We start from the raw sequence: 17,093 nt of genomic DNA, 5'->3' as shown, positions 1-17,093 counted from the left end.
CCCACATGATGTTCCATACTGTATAATAGCCCCACATGATGCTGCGTACAGTATAATGGCCCACATTATGCTCCATACTGTACAATGGCCACACAGTGCTCCATACTGTATAATGGCCCCACATGATGCTCCATACAGTATAATGGCCCCACATGATGCTCCATACAGTATAATGGCCACACACTGCTCCATACTGTATAATTGCCCCACATGGCGCTCCATACTGTATAATTGCCCCACATTGTGCTGCGTACAGTATAATGCCCCAAGATGCTCCATACTGTATAATGGCCACACAGTGCTCCATACTGTATAATGGTCCCACATGATGCTCCATACAGTATAATGGCCCCACATGATGCTGCATACAGTATAATGGCCACCCCCATCATTGCCTTCATCACCACACACCTCTCACTGCGCTCCCTTGTAGCAGCCGGCAGCTTCCTCTCCCGCGGCGCTGAATGATGTCATCCAGCCGTGCCGTTGACTGCTCACGTCGCTGCAGCTCCGGTATGCCACTGATAAAGACCTCCGTGTCTCCTGTGCCAGTCAGTGTCAGCGAGGAGCAATATCTGCGGCAATCCGACACAGCTAGTGATCGCGCAAGCAGTTTAAAGCGACGGTACATTTGGTCTGAGGCCAGTAGGATCCCGGCCGGGACAGCAGGACAGAGTCTCAAAATTGGGACTGTCCTACTGGATCAGGTTGGGAGTTATGTACACGTGACTCCGCTCCACACACACACACAGCTCTGCTCCGTACACACGCAGCTCCGCTCCGTACACCTCGTACACACGCGGCTCTGCTCACCTCATACACGCGTGGCTCCTCTCTGTACACCTTGTACACGCGCGGCTGCACTCTGCACGCCTCGTACACGTGCGGCTTCGCTCTACACCTCGTACATGCGCGGCTCCGATCCATACACCTCATACACACGTGGCTCAGCACACCTCGTACACACAAGACTGCTCTGTACACCTCGTACACGTGTGTAAATGGGTAAGTAACTGGATAAGTGATAGAAAGCAGAGGGTGGTTATAAATGATATATTCTCTAACTGGGTCGCTGTGACAAGTGGGGTACTATGTCAATACAAAAGAAGATAGTATTCTGCATAGATGGATCTGGATAAGTTGGAAACTTGGGCTGAAAGATGGCAGATGCGGTTTAACAATGATAAATGTAAGGCTGGTTTCAGACTTGCGTTCCTGTGCGCTGTGGATGGCAGTGTACTTCCTCCTTGCTTCCTCCGTGAAGCTCCGCCTACTGCCGGCTGCGTCCGGCGTTTCCCTGCGTACCTATCTTTAACATTGGGTACGCAGGGACATGCGTTGTATGCAGATGTGTCCGCATGCAGCGATTTGAGGTGTGCGGTGCCCGCACGGAAATGCAAAATTTCGGATATTGATGCGAGAGACTAATGCAAGTTTCTTGCATTGCAGCTGCAATTGTGACACCGGCCTTACAGCGTGCACACTCTAAAGATTCTCTGGTACTGCTGGTCAGAGTGGGTGGTCACGTGCGGACAAGATGTGCTTGGCCTTGCCCAATGCAAAAAAATAAGGATGGAACTATGCAAGTTGCACATTTATGGTCACATGGCAACTAGTGATGAGCGAAAGTTCTCGGGTAAGGAGTTATCTGAGCATGCTTATGTGCTAACCAAGTGTTTTCGGCGTGGTCAAAAAATATGTTCGAGTCCCCAAGGCTGCATGTCTCGCGGCTGTTCGAGAGAGAGGTGAGCAGGTAACTACGGTCTAAAAATCATTGGGCTGAAAAAAAAAAAGGTGGCTGGTATGTTTGAAGTTAAACAGAACCACGTGAAGTCACGTGAAAAAATAGAATTAGTCTTACCGGTAATTCGGTTTCTAGAAACCTTCCATGGCTGTCACCTTGGAGGATGTCTCCCCCACCCTAATGGGGGACAGGAAACACAAAGAGGTTAAATAACCCTCCCCTTCCTGCTACCTCCAATGTTTTTCCGGACATACAAGCAAGAATAGTTTCCACCAAAGTGCAGGAATCATCCAATGAATATCAGATAGGGAGGGAAATTAGTGCTGTCATGGAAGGTTCCTAGAAACCGAATTAAAGGTAAGACTATTTCTATTTTCTCTAGTCACCTTCCACGACAGTCACCTTGGAGTTATACCAATGATAATTTCTTAGGGAGGGACTACGGCCTGTAGAACATGTCTGCCAAATGCAAGATCCCTGTCGAAATTTAATCTCTAGTGTCTGATGAAGGTATGTACAGAAGACCAGGTAGCGGCTCTGCATATCTGCTCAGATGAGGCGTTCCCTCTTGCTGCCCGTGATGTGGAGATTGACCGAGTGGAATGAGCCTTCAGAGAAATCGGAGGAGGGAGGTCTTTTGCCGAGTATGCAAGGCAGATGGCCTGCTTAATTCAGTTTGCGATTGTGCTTTTAGCAGCTTTCTTTCCTTTATTCTGGCCTGAAAACTGGATAAAGAGGTTCTGTTTGATCCTCCAGGCTCTGGACTGTTCCAGGTAGTGGAGGACCACCCTGCGGACATCCAGGGTGTGGAAATTTCCTTCCTTCGCATTGGAAGGATTTGGGTAAAATGAGGGCAATACAACATCCTGACCCCTATGAAAATCCAAGACGACTTTGGGCATAAAGAAGGGATCTAGACGCAAGACTATACTATTCCTATAGATAGGAAGGGTTCTTGTACCGGCAGGGCCTGCAATTCTCCTATGTGCCTAGCCGTGGTAATTGCCACAAGGAACACAGTCTTAAGCTTTAGGATTTTAAGGGGTAATGAAGGCAAGGGCTCGAAGGGGGGCTGAGTTAGACTATTGAGCACTAAATTTAGATCCCAGGGGGAACCCGACTAGGGAGTCTAGGACGTAATCTGCTTGCAGAAGTCATGAACCTTTTGATTCAGCGGTGACCGGCCAGGTCCTGGTCAAAATATGAACTAAGGGCCGAAACCTGAACCTTTAGCTTACTTGGGGTAAGCCCTAGACCTAAACCCTTCTGGAGGAAGTCTAGGATTTGAGCAATGTTGGGGTGGAAGGGATCAGGGACACGGGAAGACACCAGGAAGAGAACTTCTTCCACACTTTGCCATAGATGGCATTGGTCACAGGTTTCCTACTCTTTTGGAGAGTTTGGATTACCCTGTCCGAGAGGCCCCTGGCTCTTAGGATGCCGGCCTCAGTAGCCAGGCTGCAAGGTTCAATTTTTTGAGCCCTGGGTGAAGTAGGGGACCCTGACAAAGGAGGTCGGTTCTTTGAGGGAGAAGTAGGGGACCTTCCTGGGCCATATCCATCAAGGCGCTGTACCAGCTCCGCCCCGGCCACATTGGGGCAATTAAGATTATCGTGACTTGGTCTGACCGGATCTTTTGCAGAGTCTTTGCCAGCATCGGGATTGGTGGAAAGGCGTAAGCCAGGTTGAAAGTCCATGGAAGGGCAAAAGCATCTATCCTCTGAGCTTCATACACGGGACTGAGGGAGAAATATGTTTTTGATTTTTCATTTTGGGCGTTTGCAAATGAGTCGACCTTCGGGTTCCCCCATCTCGAGGTTAGGGATCAGAAGACCTCTTGGTTCAGGCACCATTCCCCGGGTTGGATGTCCTTCCTGCTGAGGAAGTCCGCTTGGGTGTTGTCCGAGCCCTTCAGATGTACTGCTGAGCTTGATAGCAGGTGTTTCTCTGCCCAGAGAAATATCCGTGCTGCAATTAGTTTCAGGCTGGCATATTTCAGGCCCCCTTGATGTCTGAGATAGGCCACCGCCGTTACGTTGTCAGAGTAGACACGGACATGATGGCCACGGATGAGAGATTAAGTGGCTATCGGTGCTTCCTCCACTGCCTTTAATTCTCTCAGGTTGGAAGATCTGGATATTATAACCGGGGACCGTAGTCCATGAAAATATGTTTCCTCCACCACGGCGCCCCAACCTCTTTGGCTGGCATCTGTATGAAGAACTTTCAGGGGAAGCTGATCCCAGCTTACCACTTGCCGTAGGTTTCGGCCATTCAACCACCATGAGAGGGCCGACTTCACGTGTCCGGGAAGCGGAATCTTTCTGGATAGAACCTTCCAATATCTCCGTGAGTATAGGAGGACGTGAGTTTGGAGGGTTCGTGTATGTGCCTGAGCCCAGGATACTCCCTGCATACACGAAGTTAGGGACCCCAGAATGGACATGGACTCTTTTAAGGTTGTTGACCTTTGTTGTCTGAATCTGGAGATCCTCTGACTAAGGTCGCACTGCCGATCTTCGGGAAGGAAGGATGTTCTTTTTTCCAAGTCAAAGAGAATCCCCGGGAATTTTTTCCTTGTGGAGGGGTGCAGGTCCGATTTCTGGAGATTCGGGATCTAGCCCAGGGATTTGAGTATACCTAGTGTCTTTGACACATCCCGGTTCAGCTGAGATATTGATGGAGCCATGATAAGAAGGTCGTTTAAGTATGGGACGAAGCAAATTCCCTGAAGTCGGATGAATATGATTGCTTCTCTCATAACCTTTGAGAACACCCTCGGAGCTGAGAATACGCTGAAGGGGAGCACATTGAACCGAAAATGGGTGATCCTGCGGTTGTGGGAGATCCGCGAACCTGAGGAACGTCCTGTGATCCGGATGGATTGGAACATGGTAATAGGCGTCCCTCAGGTCTATCGTAGCCATCATCCAGTTCTGCCCGATAAGTGGGATTGCTGTTCTGATTGACTCCATCTTGAACTTCCGGTATCTGATGAACTGATTCAGAGGTTTTAAATTTATGATCACTCTGCATTTCCCGGAGGGCTTCCTTATGAGGAATAGACAAAAGTAATGGTCTCTGCCTAAATCCTGCTGAGGTACTTGAGAAATTACTTAATTACTTTTTCTCGCAAGAGATCCTGTAATTGTAGAAGGAAGTCCTGGAGGTCTGGGGGCTGTTCTGGGGTAATCCTCAGGCATTGGGGGGAAGACTCTCGAATTCCAACTTCAACCCGAATTGTATGGTGTAGAGGATCCACTGGTTGGTGGATATAGACTGCCATTGGGTGAGAAATTGCGAAAGTCGGCCCACCACCGGAGAGTCACTGTTTATCAGGGGTCTGCTGTTATTGGGGAACAAGGATGTTCCTGCCTCTACCTTTCGGGTAGCTCCATCAGCCCGATTTACCTTTATCCCTGAACTCCCTCTGGGAGGACTGTTCACGAGGGGGACGAAAAAAAACGCTTCCTAGTGATTTTTTGTTTGGGAAGCGATTTTTTCATATCAGACGCCTTTTCAAGAATGTCATCCAAGACTGGCCCGAACACATGGTGTCCCTGAAAGAGGATGGCACAAAGTTTGGTCTTAGAGGTGATATCGCCTCCCCATGATTTTGTCACGGGGAGACTAGGTGAGCGAGAGCTAATAACCCGGGCCCCTGCAATTTCCCTCAGACTAGGGAAATCCTGACTGACCCTCTACCTGGAGTTTTCACTGATGGTGTGCATGTCCAGGCCTCAAACCTCACCCTGTCTCCTGTTTCAACCCTAGGCTGAAACCTCCGCCCACCTCCCAGTGAAGAGGTAATACACCAATACCCACAGTTAGCACAGGCAAGGATAAAGGAAAATATACACCACGCCGCAGTCACACAGGAATACACTATAAATGTGCAGGGCAAAATAAATACAAATATAGGAAGGAGTAAATAAGACAAAGGAAAATACACCACCAGCAACGAATCTCCAACAACCAGCTCTCCACTCCATACCGAGATAACAACGCACAAGACAGAAGCTATAATCGGCGACGCCCAATGATCAGGAGAACTATTTAAAGGCAATGGGCATGGCCCAGCTTCCAATCCGAGGATCAGGTAAATTAACCCCGGAACAGCTAGATAAAATCTAGCCGACGCCAATGAGCACATAGTGGTCAAAAGCGGAATTACCGCTGTCTGTCGAACGACCTGGTCTGAACAGCATCTGACATGACAGTACCCCGCCTTCTATGAGGGACCCCAGGGCCCTCACGGCTTATAGGACCCGGCTTGTCTGGATGGCGACGATGAAAAAACCTGACCAGCCGATCCGCATGAACGTCCGAGGCTGGTACCCAGGACCTCTCCTCAGGCCCATAACCACGCCAGTGTACCAAGTACTGTAAAGTGCGGCGCACTACACGAGAGTCAACCACCTTGGAGACTTCAAATTCCAAATTACCATCCACCAAGACTGGAGGTGGCATGGGCGCCGCATCCACAGAACCCACCACCTTCTTTAGAAGAAACCTGTGGAACACGTGTATCTTATACACCGTAGGGAGCTCCAATCGGTACGCTACTGGGTTAATGACGGCGGTGACCCTAAATGGACCAATAAACCGAGGACCCAATTTAAGGGACGGTATTTTGAGTCTTATGTTTTTTGTGGATAACCACACCCAGTTATCCACACTCAGGTCCGGACCTGGCACACGCCTACTGTCAGCCACACGTTTGTACCTAGCACCCACACTCTGCATATATCTGTATACGCTTTTATCTGTATACGCTCTATATGACATATGATTTTGTTCTGATATGTATGTACACAAATAAATTGTCACATGACTTTTTTTGCAATATATTCCATCCGTGAGTGCGGTGTATATTTTGGTTACTGTGATTAGGACTTATTGTCCGTTACACCAGCACCTTCTATATACTAGCTGAGTGCAGACTAATTCTCTACAAATAGCACCCACACTCAACAGGCGCTGTTTAACTCTCCTCCAGACTGACGACAATTGTGCTCCCATCTGGTCCTCCTCCGGAACGCCGGAAGAGCCCCTCTGACTCAAAGTACAAAATTGAGGATGTAACCCGTAAACACAAAAAAACGGAGACTCCACAGATGACTCCTGACGGTGATTATTGATGGCAAACTCAGCCAAAGGAAGAAATGTAGACCACTCCTCCTGGTTATCAGAGACAAAGCAGCATAGGTACTGTTCCAAATTTTGGTTCATACGCTCAGTCTGACCATTTGACTGAGGATGAAACGCCGAAGAATGAGACAACTTCATCCCCAGCCGTGAGTAAAATGCTTTCCAAAATTTTGCCACAAACTGAGACCCCCCTATCAGACACGATGTCAGACGGAACCCCATGAAGTCTGACCACCTCCTGCACAAATACCTGAGCCAGAGTCTTAGTGTTAGGCAACGAAGGCAAAGACACAAAGTTCAACATTTTTGAAAACCGATCAACAATCACCAAGATGACCGTGTTCCCAGCTGATGAGGGCAAATCAGTGATGAAATCCATGGAGATTTCTGTCCATGGCTTACTAGGTACCTCAAGAGGAAGTAGTGTGCCAACAGGACGGGAGCGGGGCGTCTTAGCCCTAGCGCACGTGGTACAAGCTGACACGTATGAGACCACGTCCTGTCGGATCTTGGGCCACCAAAACCGAAGTGACACCAACTCCAAGGTACCTCTAAACCCTGGGTGGCCAGCCAGGACAAAATCATGATGCTCCGCCAAAACCTTTAAGCGGAGATGAAGCGGTACAAAAGATTTGTTTATGGGAAGCTCAGATGGTACCTCCTCCTGAGCCTCGGGAATCTCAGCCTCAACCTCGGTAGTGAGAGCCGAAACCACAACACCCTTTTGGAGGATGGGTACTGGATCCTCCCGAGGTTCTCCCCCCGGAAAACACCTGGACAGAGCATTCGCCTTAGTGTTTTTAGACCCCGGTCTGTGACAACAAAATTGAACCGCGTGAAAAACAATGCCCAGCGAGCCTGCCTGGGGGACAGATGCTTGGCTGACTCCAAATACAGTAGATTCTTATGATTGGTAATAACAGTAACCTGATGTACCGACCCCTCCAAGAAGTGTCGCCATTAGTGTTGAGCGATACCGTCCGATACTTGAAAGTATCGGTATCGGAAAGTATCGGCCGATACCGGCAAAGTATCGGATCCAATCCGATACCGATACCCGATACCAATACAAGTCAATGGGACTCAAGTATCGGACGGTATCCCTGATGGTTCCCAGGGTCTGAAGGAGAGGAAACTCTCCTTCAGGCCCTGGGATCCATATTAATGTGTAAAAGAAAGAATTAAAATAAAAAATATTGCTATACTCACCTCTCTGACGCAGCCTGGACCTCACTGAGGGAATCCTTCAGGATTTTAAAATTACGTTCTGGCTTGTGATTGGTCGCGTCGCGGTCACATGGGCAACGCGACCAATCACAAGCCGTGACGTCACGGGAGGCTGGACACGCGCGCATTTTAAAATGCGCGCATGTCCTGCCTCCCGTGACGTCCCGGCTTGTGATTGGTCGCGTCGCCCATGTGGCCGCGACGCGACCAATCACAGCAAGCCGTGCCGTAATTTTAGGTCCTTCAGGATTTTAAAATTACGTTCTGGCTTGTGATTGGTCGCGTCGCAGTCACATGGGCGACGCGACCAATCACAAGCCGGGACTTCACGTAAGGAAGTAAACGCGCGAATTTTAAGCAAACAACGCTGCCGGTTCCCTCGGTGAGGTCCAGGCTGCGTCGGAGAGGTGAGTATAGCAATATTTTTTATTTTAATTCTCTCTTTTACACATTATTACATTAATGTTGTTTCGATACCGATACCCGATACCACAAAAGTATCGGATCTCGGTATCGGAATTCCGATACCCGCAAGTATCGGCCGATACCCGATACTTGCGGTATCGGAATGCTCAACACTAGTCGCCATTCCTCAAAGGCCAACTTAATAGCCAACAACTCCCTGTGGCCGATATCGTAGTTACGTTCGGCGGATGACAGATTCTTGGAGAAATAGGCGCACGGACGCAAACCACTCAAAGATGAGCCTTGAGATAGTACCGCCCCCACACCAACCTCAGACGCATCGACTTCCACAACAAAGGGTTTTGATACGTCTGGCTGCACAAGAATGGGGGCTGAAACAAAACTGTTCTTAAGAAATTCAAATGCGCGCACAACAGCCTCAGGCCAAACGGAGAAATTGGTACCCTTTTTAGTCATGTCAGTTAGCGGTTTAGCAATGATGGAAAAATCCTTGATAAATTTCCTATAGTAGTTAGAAAACCCAAGGAACCGCTGAAGTGCTTTCAGGTTATCAGGACGTTCCCAATGCAGCACCGCTTGCACCTTAGCGGCGTCCATTTTAAAACCAGAAGCAGACACAATATAACCCAAGAAAGGCAACTCTTGAACAAAAAATACACATTTCTCAAGTTTAGCATACAGCTTATTCTCTCTGAGAAGCTGTAACACCTGCCTGACATGATCTAAATGAGCATCACGGTCGCAAGAATATATGAGAATGTCATCTAGGTACACGATAACGAATTTCCCCAAAACATGCGAGAACACATCATTGATGAAATGTTGGAACACTGCAGGTGCGTTAGTCAACCCAAATGGCATCACCAAATTTTCAAAATGACCCTCAGGGGTATTAAAAGCCGTCTTCCACTCATCACCTTGACGGACTCTTATGAGGTTGTACGCCCCCCTGAGGTCAAGCTTGGTAAACCACTTAGCACCTGCAACCTGGTTGAACAAATCTGGTATCAGTGGCATAGGGTATGGATCACGAATCGTAATCTGGTTCAACTCCCTGAAATCCAAACACGGGCGTAATCCGCCATCTTTCTTCTTCACGAAGAAGAACCCTGCTGCCACCGGCGAGGATGACGGCCTGATGTGCCCTTTGCTCAAGCTTTCAGCAATATAATCTTTTAACGCTTGTCTCTCCGGACCGGAGATGTCAAACATCCTTGCTTTAGGCAATTTGGCCCCTGGTTTAAACCTGATAGAACAGTCATAGGGACGATGTGGCGGCAACTCTGAACAACCCTTCTCAGAGAACACATCCACAAAATCCAGAAGTGACTCCGGAACGCTTGAAGTCACCGCAGCCACACATGTGGCCAGGCAATTCTCCTGGCAGAACTCGCTCCACTGAATTATGTCCTGAGTTTTCCAGTCAATTACCGGGTTGTGCATAGACAACCAAGGAAAACCCAAAACCACCTGAGCAGGAAGATTCTTGAGCACCTTACATGTAACCCGCTCGGAATGTAGAACTCCTATGTGGAGTTTCACCTCAGCCACAAATTCAGTAATCTCCCCCTGAGAGAGAGGAGCAGCATTGATGGTGACCACGCGGATAGGATGAGACAGTTTTTCAATCCTAAAACCTGCTGTGCGCGCAAACTCCTCATCAATGAGATTTGTGGCTGAACCACTATCCACAAAAACAGTAATTGGCAGCTCACTGCCAGCGATAAAAACCTTAGCAGGGAGCATGCATTGAGAAACCACCATGGAGGATATACATAAGCTCAGATTGGTCTCCTCCACACCCTCTGAGCTTAGAAGTTTTCCGCCGTTGCGTTTTTCTTAAACAGCAGAGGACAGATGTTAATAAAATGACCAGTTTTACCACAGTAAAAACAGGCTCCCTGCTTCCTGAGCTCAGGGGCTCGAGGCTTCACATGTGACACCCCTGCGATTTGCATAGGCTCCGTGGGCTCACCTGCAGCAACCTCACGTGAACTTAAACCCTCTCCCATAGGCGGTGTCTCATGCTCCCCCTGACGCAAACGGCGATCAACGCGGACAACCAGACTCATAGCGGAATCTAGAGAAGCAGGAGTCTCGTACATCAGAAGGGCTTTTTTAACCCTTCCAGAAACCTCATGAATAAACTGACTGCGCAATGCTGGATCATTCCATTGTGTATCGATCGCCCAGCGCTGAAATTCAGAACAGTAATCCTCTGCAACTCGCCCCCCCTGGCGAATAGTGCGTATCTTAGATTCTGCTAGAGCCATTCTGTCAGGTTCATCGTAGATTTTTCCAAGAGAGGAAAAAAAAACTCTCCACAGAATCAAATGCAGCAGAATCAGATGGCAAAGAAAACGCCCATGCTTGGGGATCCCCGCTTAACAATGACAACACCAGGCCCACACGCTGAGCCTCATTACCCGAGGAGATCGGACGCATACGGAAATATAGTTTGCAAGCTTCATGAAAAGAAACAAATTTACTGCGTTCCCTAGCAAATTTTTCAGGCAAAGGAAATTTAGGCTCAGCAACTCTTCCTGTGGCTCCAGCTTGCACATTAGATACTGCTAGTCCCTGTTGCTGTACTGCCCCCCTCAACTCAGTGACCTGTAGGGACAGCGCCTCCAACTGGCGGGTTATGGAAGTCATGGGATCCATGACAAAACACACACACAAAAAAAAGAAACCCCTTTTTTTTTTTTTGTTGGGCCGATTATAATGTCACGGGGAGACTAGGTGAGCAAGAGCTAATAACCCGGACCCCTGCAATTTCCCTCAGACTAGGGAAATCCTGACTGACCCTCTACCTGGAGTTTACACTGATGGTGTGCATGTCCAGGCCTCAAACCTCACCCTGTCTCCTGTTTCAACCCTAGGCTGAAACTGCGCCCACCACCCAGTGAAGAGGTAATACACCAATACCCACAGTTAGCACAGACAAGGATAAAGGAAAATATACACCACGCCGCAGTCACTCAGGAATACACAATAAATGTGCAGGGCAAAATAAATACAAATATTAGGAAGGAGTAAATAAGACAAAGGAAAATACACCACCAGCAACGAATCTCCAACAACCAGCTCTCCACTCCAGACCGAGATAACAACGCACAAGACAGAAGCTGTAATCGGCGACGCCCAATGATCAGGAGAACTATTTAAAGGCAATGGGCATGGCCCAGCTTCCAATCCGAGGATCAGGTAAATTAACCCAGGAACAGCTAGATAAAATCCGTTAATTATGTTTCCAGGAGTCCATCCTGACAGCACGGGTAGTTCCCTCCCTGGTAATATTTATATGCATGATGTAATATAACCCTGGCATATATGTAATACGTTCCTAGCATATGATGTAATATGTTCCTGGTATACGATGTAATATGTTCTATTTACCATTAAAGAATCTTTTTCTGCGTTTCCTTGAGGCGGTTCTTGTTACAACACTAAGGATTGGGGGTGGGACAGGACCTTTTGAACTCTCGTGTGTTTCCTGTCCCAGCAAGGGGAGGACGACGTCCTCTAGGGTGCTGTCAGGATGGACTCCTGGAAACATCATTAACGGTAAGCTTAATACCTATTTTTTCTTGTACGTGTGCAGTGATTTTTTTTCTGAACTACAGCAAATAAAAGCACACAAAGCACAAATAGGGTCTTATCTGGGTAAAATGCAAAAAGGAATTGTGTGCACAGAACCACTGATAACGCTTAGGCTTCTGCAGACCCACGAGAGGATGAAAGGACCGGTAATGGACAAATGGGTTAAATCTGCGCTGCCATGTGGAAAAGATGAAGGATGCCAATCCGAGTGCAAGAGGTTTATTTGTCAACGCGTTTTGAAGTATACTTCTCCAGGACAACCGTGAGGACACGGACCATGATATCGTGGTATGTATACTTCAAAACGCGTGGACAAATAAACCGCTTGCACTCGGATTGGCATCCTTCATCTTTTCCACATGGCAGCGCAGATTTAACCCATTTGTTTATCCATTACCTACACTCAGCCCTACTGCTGGCAGAGCCCAAACAGAAGTGCGCATGCACCGCTATAATTTAGGCTCTGCCTGCCTGCACTTAGGGCAGAGCATAGTGCGCACTGCGCAGGGGCGAGGCGGCGATTTCTCTGCGCAGGCGCTAGATTTCCTCGGGCTATGTGAATGACGCAGAGGGCATCTTCTTACGGCAGGAGGACAGTGAGCAGCGGCTTTATACTCCCACTATCCTTACGTCAGCCAATCATGATGAGTGGCTAATGCACATCGATGGGAGCTTTTACCATCGTCGCTCAGCTTCTTTTGTCTGATAACCGCACCATTTTCGGACAAGCAGCCCGAGCCGACCAATCGGGGTCCCCGTAGCTGTAACCAATAGCAGCGTGACTTTTACCAGAGAGAGGGCGGGCTGGAGGTGTCACGTGACGGGTCTGTAGTAGACGGTGATGAGTGGCGCAGGTAGGAGGCGGTAGTTGCGGCTGCGGCAGGTCCGGCGCAGGTACTGAGGCCGCACTCCTCATGAGTCTGGAGCCTTTTCACATGTATGACGTCACTGGTGTGGGTGTGATGGGGCTGCCGTATCCTGCCGCCACCCAACAGGGCTCCTATATACAGGGAAGAGGGCCTGGTTGTGCTGTGTACCTGATCCGTGCCATGAGACCCTCAGAACCTGCTCTGTTCTCCTTTATCTGCCACATCAGGTCCAAGGAATAACAGTAGCTCCACATTATGAGTCCGAAGGGAGGTCAGAGGTCACAGATAACAATGGTGTCAGTAGCCATGGCCACAGGAGCACGTCAGGCTGGCAGGGATGGCTGCAGCTGGCACATGCGCACTGACTGCCCGGGCACCTGGCTATTATATAGTGCTGATTTTATCTATGTTTGTGGAGATTATTGTTGCAGGGTGTACTGACTGCCCATGGTAAAGAACTTCCAAATCTACGCGTTTCATTGGACCGGTTGATTATTTTATGAGCTGCCTCCAATCTGACAGATAAAGGAGGAGGATAGTCAGTCAGGAGAGCGTAGATTCCCAGCAAGCAGGAGGCCAGAAAGCCCTGTGCTCCTGAAGAGAGATCCTGGCACATCCCCTTTAAAGGGAATCTGTCAGCAGCTTTTTGCTACCCCATCTGAGAGCAGCATAATGTAGGGGCAGAGCCCCTGATTCCAGAGATATGTCATTTTGCTTCCTACATGCAGCAGTTCTACAATTGGATGTAGTGTGTAGCAGAGTTGAGAAAGCTAACCCCACACACACACCTCAACTCTCCGTGTACATTGTCTATTGACGGTGGGCTGCTTAACAGAGGAGGGGATGTGGTCGGACCACTTGGTACAAGGCAGCTACTCTGGGCAATGATAATGTTCTAATGATGAAACCTTCATTGTAAGTAAAGAGCACACAGCATGATCAGTGACACATCGCTGAATTCTGTGTTTCAGCCTTTTTATTCTGCTGTCCTCAGATCACATAGCAAAAACCTGGCAGATTCCCTTTAAGGATAGGGCTTCAGTGTCCCAGCCCCATTCTGCATTTATGTGACAGATTTTTTCATTTTGTTAGTGTAAGTTCCCCGTTGTTTTGCAGCTAGATGATTGTATTTTTATCAGCATGTGTCTGTCTTCAGTAATCACTTTTTTGCAGTTCCGACATTAGAAGCCGCTCGTACAGGACATGTCACGAGGATTTGGGGTAATGGCAGATGATGGGGCCATTGACTATTCTGTACATGAGGCCTGGAATGAAGCAACCAATGTCTACTTGATAGTGATTCTTGTCAGCTTTGGCCTTTTCATGTATGCCAGAAAGTGAGTTTCTCTTACAAGTTTGTTTTTTTAATGTTTCTCTTCATACCTCCAGGAAATTTTAAATGAGATCTCTAGATTCAACAGTACAAAGTCCATACATTATTAAACAGATTTCTAAGATTGGTGTACTTACTTTGAAAACCTATTTAAACATTAATGTAGAATCCTGGTATTAAAATAAGCATTTTATGAATCCAGCAATAGAGCAGCAGAGCTCATAAGTGTGTCCAGTCTCTACCCGACCTGCCTGACTGACAGCTGCTGCTTCTGAGCATTGTGAGATCTCAGTAGGTGGGAGGGACACTGAGGAACTGTCATTCAAACTAGGTGGGAAAAAGTATTATATGGCCATTCTGACCCTGAATTTCAGGATACATACACCAGCTATAATTATCTATCTATCATTAATAATAAGTAATATAGGGCTGGGATTTGGGTCTCTGTAGGTAACCTCATTGTCACCGCTCGCCTCCAGTACGAAAGTGAATGGAGCCATATTATATTCTGTGTCAGCGATTTCCATCCCTATTCCCATGGGGGAACCATTCCCAGGAAACCACTACTCCTGTAGATTCCTGGAGTGAGTCAAGCATTATATAATCCAATATTTTGGTCAAAATGTGTTGACTGATGTGATATGAGAAAGCAGCAAGTTTGCTATACTGTAAAGAAGGCTGTTCTTCAGGGGACCCCTGGCCAGGCGCTGAGGATGCCCAGACTGATGTTGCAGCCTTGGGACCTAAGTGACGTTCTAAGATGTTTTCTTCCAGGAATAAAAGAAAGATCATGAGAATTTTCACCGTCCCACCAACAGTGGAAGCTTCAGCCCAGCCCAATTTCTACGATGACATGAAGAAGATTCGCCTCCGTCAGCAACTGGAAATGTATTACATTGGTAAGTTTCTCACTATTTGTTATCTCTAGTCCAAATATGTTCTTTTGCTGCAAAGAATATCTATTTTATCAGGTAAAAATAGAAATGACAGGGACATGTATGTGTAAAGTTAGAAAGTTTCTCTATATGGCTAGAACTGATAGCGGAGACCCCTGCAGGGCCCTGGATGCAGAGGAATGCAGCCTCTTCTGAGATTTCCTCTTACTTTTGCCACAGAGATGATTTTCTCTGCATAGTACATGGTCCTGCACAGAGAAAATGGTTTAATTGGCTTTGACATTGAAATGGTTTTTCAGGACTTTAAAGGGGTTGTCCACTATCCCAATGTTTCCCCCCAGTAAAATAATAACAGTTATACTCCCCTCCGGTGCATGCGGCATCACAGCGGTGTTGGCACTGGCTCTCCCAGGGATAAAGTCACGCGATCCCTACAGCAAATCATTTCTAGCTTCACTCTCTCCTCTTTCGGACATAACTGCCATCCAAAGGAGGTGAGAGATGAAGCTTCTGTCTCACTCCCTCCTGATGTCTTGATTTATCCGAAGGAAGAGAGTAAACCCAGCAATGATTGGCCACAGGGATTGCGTGACATAATGTCACGTGATCCCTGGGAAAGTTAGTGCTGGGACAGTGTCGGCATCGGAGGTGAAAATAAGTGTTATTGTTTTACTGGAGGGAAATATAAGGGATTCAGAAGGAGTTGTCCGAGTATTAGACAACCCCATTAAAATTGCTGGCTTATTCTTAAGATTTGTGGATTCCGACTCTAGTCCTCCAGAAATCAATTTTTTGAGGGGGTCTGGATACTCCAGCGCGCACCCCATCCCTGGTAAACAATAGTGTAAAGTGGTGCTTATCACTCTCAACTAATTGCCGAGGAAGCTGACTGCCAGGCGCCTGTAAATTGGTGAATAATAAGGAAACTGTATTTTTTTTTTCAGCACGGAAACACGATCAGCACAGTCAGAGTGACAGCGTCCAGCTTACTGTGGAGTGACATGATGCAGAGGACGCTTCTAGGTTTTTCTTGCAGTGCTGATGTACCGATGGCACAGACCAAGTTCCACCATAAATTCAAATAATGATTTAACTCCAAAAGAACTTTTTTTTTTTGGTCTTGAAATTGGACAGCATGTTAGTACTGCATTATGTATATATACATTTTTCAGGCACACAGAAGATCCATTTTACCCTTTTACCCTCTTCATCACTCACGGTGTTTTTTTGTCTGTGATCTGACAGTCATAAGATGCAACATCAATAAACTTTTACAAAATGTTGTGACTTTTGGACTGAAGACAAACTGGATCTGACCGAGCCAGAGATTAATGACCACAGATACATGGGTTTTAGAATGATGCTGTAAGGAGACGTAGGTTCGGTGAGGCAGGTAAATGCGGCTTGTCGTGAATTATCTCCTGTACAAGGTCGTCATCCATCTGTACTGACAGGGTTATTATTCTTACTTCTCTCTTCGAAATATACCCCATGACACTGATGTGAACAGAGCCTTACATGCTGCCTTTGTAAGTAGATGGGACAACTGGCTATGTTCACACAAACCTGGTAATTTATGGGCGCCCCTAATTTACGTCAGAGCGCAGGTCTCTGTGCTCTTAAGCTGAAAGACCACTCATTCCAGAATCCAAATCTTCCTTTTTCCTAACTGGTTTGCATGTACAAAACAAAAGAAATGTATTGATATTGACTAGTGATGAGCGAGAGTGCTCGTTACTCGGGTTTTCCAAGCATGCTCCGGTGTTCTCCAAGTATTTTTGGCGTGCTCGTAGATTGTTTGTGTCCCTGCAGCTGTATGATTAATACATGTGGGAATTCCCTAA

At 47.5% G+C, this 17,093-nt stretch overlaps 1 protein-coding gene across 5 annotated transcripts; it reads left to right on the top strand.

Annotated features, from left to right (window-relative positions):
- The first annotated feature begins 12,654 nt into the window (after positions 1–12,654).
- SMIM19 (small integral membrane protein 19) lies at positions 12,655–16,536 on the top strand. 5 transcript variants are annotated; one of them, XM_077251876.1, is made up of 4 exons: positions 12,655–12,747; positions 14,194–14,357; positions 15,128–15,252; positions 16,194–16,536. In XM_077251876.1, exons 2-4 carry the CDS (start codon positions 14,224–14,226, stop codon positions 16,247–16,249), a joined length of 315 nt encoding a protein of 104 aa, XP_077107991.1. In that variant the 5' UTR covers positions 12,655–12,747; positions 14,194–14,223; the 3' UTR covers positions 16,250–16,536. The 5 variants fall into 5 exon arrangements, with proteins under 5 accessions (XP_077107991.1, XP_077107989.1, XP_077107988.1 ...); XM_077251874.1 differs by lacking the exon at positions 12,655–12,747 and adding an exon at positions 12,868–13,005; XM_077251873.1 differs by lacking the exon at positions 12,655–12,747 and adding an exon at positions 12,912–13,045.
- Positions 16,537–17,093: the final 557 nt, after the last annotated feature.

Source organism: Ranitomeya variabilis, chromosome 4 (genome assembly GCF_051348905.1).
Source record: "Ranitomeya variabilis isolate aRanVar5 chromosome 4, aRanVar5.hap1, whole genome shotgun sequence".
Lineage (NCBI taxonomy): Eukaryota > Metazoa > Chordata > Amphibia > Anura > Dendrobatidae > Ranitomeya > Ranitomeya variabilis.
This window is presented reverse-complemented; position numbering and strand designations above follow the sequence as displayed.

Excerpts from the sequence above, each read along its gene's own strand:
- SMIM19 (XM_077251876.1), top strand. The coding sequence starts at position 14,224 with ATGTCACGAGGATTTGGGGTAATGGCAGATGATGGGGCCATTGACTAT. Across the intron at positions 14,358-15,127 it reads CTTTTCATGTATGCCAGAAA|GAATAAAAGAAAGATCATGA; the intron begins GTGAGTTTCTCT and ends GTTTTCTTCCAG. Across the intron at positions 15,253-16,193 it reads ACTGGAAATGTATTACATTG|CACGGAAACACGATCAGCAC; the intron begins GTAAGTTTCTCA and ends TTTTTTTTTCAG.